The sequence below is a fragment of the Diorhabda sublineata genome, chromosome 6 (assembly GCF_026230105.1).
Source record: "Diorhabda sublineata isolate icDioSubl1.1 chromosome 6, icDioSubl1.1, whole genome shotgun sequence".
Taxonomy (NCBI): Eukaryota; Metazoa; Arthropoda; class Insecta; order Coleoptera; family Chrysomelidae; genus Diorhabda; species Diorhabda sublineata.
The window spans coordinates 32,680,737-32,689,542 of NC_079479.1; the positions used below are offsets into that span (position 1 = coordinate 32,680,737).

General features: G+C 32.9%; 1 protein-coding gene across 1 annotated transcript; it reads left to right on the plus strand.

The window, feature by feature from the left end:
* Positions 1 to 1,787: 1,787 nt before the first annotated feature.
* Positions 1,788 to 5,914, plus strand: LOC130445213 (uncharacterized). Its single transcript, XM_056780761.1, has 5 exons — positions 1,788 to 1,922; positions 2,678 to 2,847; positions 3,873 to 4,145; positions 4,195 to 4,520; positions 5,644 to 5,914. Exons 1-5 carry the CDS (start codon positions 1,793 to 1,795, stop codon positions 5,750 to 5,752), a joined length of 1,008 nt encoding a protein of 335 aa, XP_056636739.1. The 5' UTR covers positions 1,788 to 1,792; the 3' UTR covers positions 5,753 to 5,914.
* Positions 5,915 to 8,806: the final 2,892 nt, after the last annotated feature.

Sequence of the window (8,806 nt, forward strand, 5' to 3'; positions counted from 1 at the left end):
TGATGACACTTCCCAACTCCTTCTACTGGTCGTTGAGTGGAGAAGCTCGACTGTAGCAAAAAGAAGAAGAAGAAAGAAGACACTTTGCTTCTTATCAATCTTATTTCTTTAGTGAAATTTCCAATTAAATTCCGATATCCTGAAAGATTGGACGTTCAACAGGAATCGTGGTATGAGGCACTTGTAAAAAGGAAAAAAATGCCCGTTTATCTAAAAGAAGAAATTGATAATAACCACAAGCTTGTTATCAATGGAAACGATGTGAAATATGATAAAACAAATACCAAAATATCTATTAATATAAACATTAGTAATAAGTAATTAAAGTTTAATTGATTTATGATTATAAAGGGTTTTCCAATAAGACGTGTTATTTTGAACAGCCCGCTATTTCGGTAAATGTCACTTTTGAAGCTGTCATTTTTTGACATTTGACAAGTAGAGACTACGCCATTAATGAAAACGGAACGATACACGCTTCAACAACGCATTGAAATTTTTAAAATTCACTATAATAATGGTGAAAGTTTGGCAGAGACGGTTCGTAAAACTAAAACATTTTTGGGTCGACGTGAAGCACCTTCTCGGACCGCAATACAGAAATTGGTGGAAAAATTTGAGCTGTTGGGACAAGTTAGTGATGTGAAGAATAAAACCCGTGCACGTCGCTCAAGAACAACTGAGAATATTGCTGCTGTAGCATAAAGTGTTGAAGAAAACACAGGTTTGTCCATTCCTCGTTGTTCTTCGGAATTAGCCATTCCACAAACGTCATTACACCGTATTTTGCGTAAAGACTTGGGTCCTAATGCCTATAAAGTTCAGTTAACACAAAAAATCATCTTAACTGATGAGGCCCATTTCCACCTTGGTGGTTACGTCAATAAACAAAATTGTCGAATCTGGGGCTCGGAAAACCCAAGAGTTATTATTGATCTTCTCCATCCTCAACGCGTGACTGTTTGGTGCGGTTTATGGTTTGGCGGTGTCATTGGACCTTACTTTTTCGAAAATGAGGCTGGAGCAACAGTTACGGTGAATGGATTGCGCTATCGAGAGATGATTAATGATTTTTTATGGCCGTAATTGGATGGTATTGATTTGGACAACGTTTACTTTCAACAAGACGGCGCTACGTGCCACACAAGCAGCGAAACCATCGATCTTTTACGGGAAAAATTTCCAGACCGTGTTATCTCTCGAAGAGGTGATCACAATTGGCCACCGAGATCTTGTGATTTAACTCCTTGCGACTTTTTCCTTTGGGGCCTCGTGAAAGATAAGGTCTACGACAACAGTCCAGCATCAATTCAAGACCTCAAAGATGAAATTCGTGAGGCTATCGAGGACATAGGGCAGCCGCTTTGCAATTTGGTTACGGAAAATTTCATGAAAAGGATATGGTCCTGTAAGCGCAGTCGTGGCGGCCATTTGGCTGATGTTGTGTTCCATTATTAACGGCATACCTTCCTCTTTATAATGAAATAAACATCCGATCATTTATCTCAAAAAATGGCATTTTTCTATGAATATCAAAATAACACCTCTTATTGGAAAACCCGCTATCTTCCATTATTTCACTAGTGGAATAGAGTACTTCAATTATAATACTCACATAATCTAATAGGATTCGTAAGATTGGATAGAACTTCAATCATAAGATGATTGTTGATGAAAAAACTATTAGATACCTAGACGACGGAATTGACAATATCATCTGAGCTTTGGCTTCTGAACTATTGTATACAAAATCTTTTAAATACTGAAAATGTATTGAAATTGAAACAGAAATATGGATGGTTTTGTACGCTGTTATTTGGATTGTTATTTAAAAAATATACCAAGAAATAGTTTGCATGACAGGAGGAGACGTCAAGATGTCGTTGATTATATCAGTGTTTTAATACAAGGTCTATCGGAAGGTAATTAAGGATTTATTCTAAAATTAAAATATTCATTCAGATTATTTTCGTTATAATTATTTCTAAAGTATTTAAAAATCGTTTGCATCGACCAAAGGATCTATTATTTTTCTTTTTCTTGTTGTGGCACTCAATGTTTACAACCAATCTATTAATCCCACTCTTAGGAAGTTCAAAAGATGGGATGGCTTTCGTAGCCAGATATATTCGTCTTCTATTTCATAAACCTACCGATTTCAGGTGTCCTTTAAGGCATCATTACTCCAACAAGTCTCTTATTAGTATTCGTAGATTATTGCTGATCCAGTTATAGTTTCTCAGGAGTAACTTTACCTGTTCCAATTCCTGTAGGTTGTTCCAGTAACAGATTTTATCCCTGTCTATCTTCTTTTCCAGTGTTTTCTATATTATTCTGTATCTGATACCACAAAAGGTTTCAGGTAAGAGGTAACTAATTTCTCCAAAAATTATGGAGGCCGAATTAAGCAACAGATTGTAGCAAGGGAACTCAGCAACTTTCAAAATAATCGTCCAATGCGAAACACATCTTGGTTTAAACTGCTTTCCAGGTTTTTCAGCTCTTCAAAAAAATTTGAGATTTTTTCATTGTCACGCTTACTTTTGAACTTGAAGCTATTTCGAAGCAATTCATTGCGATGCCAAGACGTTTTCCAACCTTTGAAAAAGGTGGTTACTATCATACTTTTGTGATTGGATTATTATAATAGGAAGTTTTGAACTCATTTCTTTTATAGTGGAAATAGATGAAGATGGGAGTGCAGTAGAAGCAATAAAAACAATTATCAAATATCACGACGAGCAGAAAGATAACAACGGAAAAGTTTGTATTATGGGAAAATATCATAATATATTATATGTGGCTATCAAACTGTGTTATGTGTGGCAAATTAAAGATGCTGAAACGGTAAATATAAACTAAGAGATTCAATTGTTTTATTATTATTTATTGTAATAAAGTATAATCTATAGTAGGACATCGATTGTAGGCATCTTATTAGTTATTTTTGTCATTAATCGAATCAAAAACATACTGTAGTTCTGATTTTCTGCTTATTACATTCAAACTAATTGAGTAATTTGAATACTATATTCTAATTACTTGTGAGCAATTCAATTTTAAATAAAATAAGCGTAGATCGACTTGAAGGGCTAACTTATTCTTCTTCTTCTTCTTCTTCTTCTTCTTATTTTAAGACTATGTCTTGTGTTTTCAAAGAGGCAGCCCAAGTTGTGACTCCGAGGACCAGCTCTCATACTAGCGCTTTGGTGGTCTTCCAGGCGGTCTACTTGTATTGGGTCTCTCTTCCTTTGCGATTTTCGCCAGTCGATCGTCGTCCATTCTATTGACATGATCTTTCCATGCTCTTCTTCTAGTTCTGGCCCATCTCACTATATCCGGAACGTCACACATTCTTCTAATTTCATTGATGCTTATTCTGTCTCTTAGTGTTTTCCCTGTGATTGAGCGTAATGTCTTCATCTCGGTCGTTCTAAGAATCCGCTTAGTAGTTGCAGTCTCTGCCCTCGTTTCTATGGCGTATGGCTAACTTATTCTCTTCTTGCAATATTACCTTGACATCCTCTCAAATATTTTCGTAAAATACTCGTGAAGTATTTCTTGGCAAATCTTCTGGATATTCTTCTATATTTAAATTTTGTTAATAAATGATAAATTAATCCTCCAAGGCCGGTAACATCAACCTTGTTGTAATACATTAGAGAATCGAAAATTGTTGAAAACCTTCAGTGTGGAGTAAGTTAGACCTCGTCAGTTTGCGATTATGTCGACTTCCTGGACATCGACCAATTTGGGAATCCCTATTCTAGAGGCCTCACTTTATATGACTCAAATATGCATTGTCATCAAAGTGTAACGCAGTATTTTCTTACTATACGTCAGTAATAACATATGCACAATTTTTCTTGCAGATTGGTTTATTATTAAAAGAAATTTATAAATGTGAAACAACGTTTGAAAGAATTCTAATCGGAGCTATATTTGGAAATAAAGCGCCTCATTATATAGCCGGTTGGAAAAGCGATTTTGATAGTGAAGAGGAAAATCTGAGAGCCGTTGTTTATTTCCTAGATAAAGCGAATAAATCCAAACTTGAATTCAATTTGAACAGTGGTAATCAAATGACAACGTTTAGGTTTATCGATTTACCTATATTGAGTTGTGGTAAAGCGTCTGCATTGAAGGTATGTAATTTAATACAAATAATTTATTCATACATCATATTAATTTTAGGTTTGTGTACAATTGGGCTTACCAGATAAACTATTGATTTTTCTACGATTTGGAGCCCAAGTTTATACACAAAATGAAGATATAACAGTTTTAGAACACGTTATGAATCGTTTGTTGGAATTTAATCACGTCTATCCTTACAACTTAGTATCTTGTTTGCAACTTCTCTTACGAGCCATAGATTGTATCAGGATTGATAATGATCATTACAGTGATAAAATATTGCTTGTAGGAATATATGAAAGATATGCAGATTTGATCGAAGACGGTATTTTACCACCTCAAAGGTGCAGTCTTATTCCGCCCGAGCTAAAGCATCTTTGTAGGTACGTATTTAGGTTCTTTATAAAAAAAATTGATCCATATATCACCTAATACCTTTATTAATTACGATGATGTGAATATTTCGTTCAGTTTACCAATATAGTTTTCAATAAAATCGTAATTTTTTATCGATAGGAAATTTTTTTATGTACGAGATGTTTCTAATTGAATATTTTCCAATTTTTTAAGTAAGTACCGGAATTGAAAAAAGAAGTGCAAACATATCGCAACAATTTTATTGTTACATAAAAGCCTGTACCTTAATCTACTTTTCTACATAATTTCCCTGAATATTGAGGCGCTTGTCATAACGTGGCACCAGTTTTTGAATACCCTCCTCATAAAATTCTGCCCCCTTAGTTGTTAACCACTGTATCATAACTGTTTTGACTTCTTCGTTATCGTCTTGAAGATGCTGACCGCCCAGGTGTTTCTTCAAGTGCAGGAACAAATGGTAGTCGCTGGGCGCCAGATCAGGGCTGTGGGGAGGATGATCTAGAGTTTCCCATTGAAAAGATTTGATGAGATCTTTGGTCCGATTAGCCACATGCAGCAAAACGATACCCAGCACACACCCAATTCCTTACCATTCCATCACTCATAATGTTTTGTCCGTAAACTTCACAAATCTCACGATGAATATTGATCGGTTTTACGCCTTTAGCACTAAGAAATCGTATACTTCACAATCGGCGGACCTCACGATTATCGGAGGCATCTTAAACACTCAGTAAACAACGTACACAATGAAGAATCAGACTGTAATAGTGTCAGTGCGTGGACAAGAGATGTAGGTAACCAGCGCGCAGGTGCGGAACTCCGACCTTGGGGTTGAGGCGGCGGAATCGCAAAACGGTGCTTACTTAAAAAATATGCCTCGTAGTTAAACAGCTGTTTAAGTATAATTGATCACTTGAACTTAAATTAAACTATCAATGGAGTGAATAACTCATAATATTTGAAAAGTTTTTATTTGTGAATCACCTCTAATAAAGAGTAGAGTTGAGAATACAATAATGTATGGTATGCTAAAATATGTTTGAATATCTCAGAGAAAATCAATTCAGTACTTTTTTCTTCCCTATTATAATAAAAATCGACTGGAACTACAAGATATGTTTTTAGGTGCGTAGTAAGAGACATACTTTGGAAGAACTACCAACTTCCTGATGGAATAAGAATGTTAAATCTACCAAAAAAATTGTGGAGATATTTGGATTTACTTGAGGATTGATTAAATGGAATCAAAACGAAAAAATAGTTTTTATTGTTATCTTAAGTAAAAAGGAATCGAAAACTTAGATCAAAATTACAATTTTAGTGCAACTATCTCTAATAAAAGTTTTTATATACACGTTTAAATAAATAAAAAACTAACAGAATAATTGTCAAAAAATTGTTATCGGTTTCAAAGGTTTTCCAAGTTGTCTCCTTAAATTCTTATATTTCAACGTTTTGTTTGCAAGAAATTCGTCGAATTGAAAGTCCTTACTGCGTTTTTATATGTGTCTGTACAATATCTACGAAAGTGTTGAAATTATTCACTGTTTTATAACAAAAATTTAAATTATTTTCGTACCTACACCTGTTTCACAGAAGTGTGATATCCTGGATATACAACAACTTCCTAATAATTAGATTGTGTGTTTTTTTTGGTATCCGCCGACCTGGAAACCGTATTTATGTTTATTTCACAAAATCGGTGTCAGAAGAGTTAGTGATGGGATAAAATAATATATACAAAGGTTCGTGTACTTCCTCTTAACGTATATATATATATATATATATATATATATATATATATATATATATATATATATATATATATGTATATACATATACACACTGCGTAGATTTATTGAAGTCAGCAGAGTCGGAGCAAGAAAAAATTTATTTCTACAAATTCACTTCTCTTGAAATTTCTATTTTTCCCGTATATATGTTGACAACAAAATACACAAATGATTATACCACTTCAACTGAGAATATTGCAATGCAAAATATATATTCGCTGTGAGGGAAGGCGTGGTAGGGGAAATTAAATCGACTGAAGCGTTCGCAGTGGTCACTTTGAGCATTACGGGAGGCTATTATAACCGAAATTATAAACAAATCCACGTTAAAATTTTTTGTTTGTTTTAATTATAATAAATTAAATAAAAATGGGTTGCCAGAGTTGTTGTGTAGTGAATTGTAAAAATACTAGCAAATTTTATAAATTTCCAACCGCTACATGAAAAATAAATCAACGGAATCGGTGGATAGCTGCAATTAAAAGGTTTAAGTAAGTAGTATCATAACCTTATTAGTATTGTAGATCTTTGTAAAATTGTTAAGTTTAGTAGAAGTCAATCATTTTTCTAGAATTCTGTTATAAAAAAGTAAAACTAAAATTTATAAATGAATAAATTTTAATATTATAAAAATGTAATGATTAAAAGAAAAATTAATTACAGTGAAAAATTTTTTTATTTTGGCAACAGTTTAATTAATACTGTGATAAAATTAATAAAAAATATAATGTTTAACGTTGATAGATCACCGTGGATTCACAAGGCAAATGATTATATTTGTAGTGATCATTTTATTGGAGGTAAAAAATCAGATGAGGAGTTGAGTCCTAGCTACATTCCAACAATATTTCCTCCAGTTTACAGGTCTCGCAAAATAAATGAATCTTCTGCCGGAAATCAGATTCTCAGCTTACAATAGAATCAGGGTTGTTGGATGACATTGTTTTGGCTGACAAAGGTTTTCCGGAAATTAGAACAGTGATTGACGCAAGTGGGAAGAAAGTGCAAATGGTTATGCCACGTTTTCTAGAGAAGAAAAGTGAATTTTCAACTCAACAGACATACAGTGTTGCAAGGGTTAGGATTCACGTTAAAAGAATTATTCCACAACATATGTTGCACTGCATTGACGATATTTTGCATATTTGTTGTGTTTGGGTAAATTTACAGCCTCCAATTATTTCTGATAATAAGATCCTGAAAATGAGGGATGAAAAATATTTTATTACTCATGAAAATTGTTCATTAAGTACTTGTGATAACACAAACGAAAATTTGTAAGACATTTTAAATTTATTGTACGCTTTTAATAAAATTAATAATTAAACTTGTTGTAATAAACAGTTATATTCTTTTAAACTTGTTGATAACTAACAAATTAGTAACGAATAATAAAATTCTTTTAAATAGACATTATTGAAACACAAAATAACACTTTTTAGTTTTTAGTTACTTAATAAATATTGTTTTTTCAGTAACTAATTATAAAAATACTGTATTGACTTTTACACCATTATACATCATATAAAATAAAATATTATATTAAAATATTTGCAAGATCATTTCCAGTATAGCTTCGTTTTTCAGATGTACTTTCATCTTCTTTGTTACTAGTATCTAAATTATCAGAGACTTTATTAAAAAGCTGTCAAAGTTTCGTCGATGTTCCTCAGTTTCTCTCACATGTCCAGCAAGAACAACATTTTTACCCTTGGTCATAGTTTCTGGTTGAAATTTTATTTGATGGCTGAAATCCTGTTTTTATAATAATATCCATTTCTTTGGTTTAACTGAAAATAATGAAAAAATCAATTAATTCAGTAAATATTTCCTCATCCCATTGAAAAACCAGTTTAAAGCAGCTTAACCTCATATATGTTTGCTGCATTCTGTTATATATTTCATCATTATACTTACTTGTGTTTTTGGCTTGTTCAAGATAATTATAAAATTGTAGTAAGTATTAAATTGTCACATTTATTTTTGACGAGTAATTTATTACTATTTATCATACTTTTTTTCCAAAATTTTTCTGTTTACTATTGAAAAACGTAATAAAACATGCTCTGACAGCCTCCCGTAGTTCATATTCACTGTGGCGCCGCAGTCACACTCGGAGCGAATACGTGTGTGCCCTAAACACAAAACTTTATACAACAAAAAATTAAACTACGTCGCGCGAACTAAAGTCTCCAGAAACGGCGCAATTTCACTGAAACTTCCTGGGCCAGGTATTGGTCAGTCAGGAATGGATGGATTATCGTTTTATCCGAATTTGTTCGGGAGATCAATATTCAAATAGCAATAAACAATATTTCCATGATTTCCTAAACATGGATCGCATATATGTTGATTACATTGATTTGCGAATTAATTATTATTAGTTTTAAAGGGAGGAATTGATTTGTTTTATCAAAATTCTTATTTTGAAAAACTAAAAAAGTTTAGAAAGTAGCCCTAATCAACCTACATCTGAACCACGAAATAATATATGG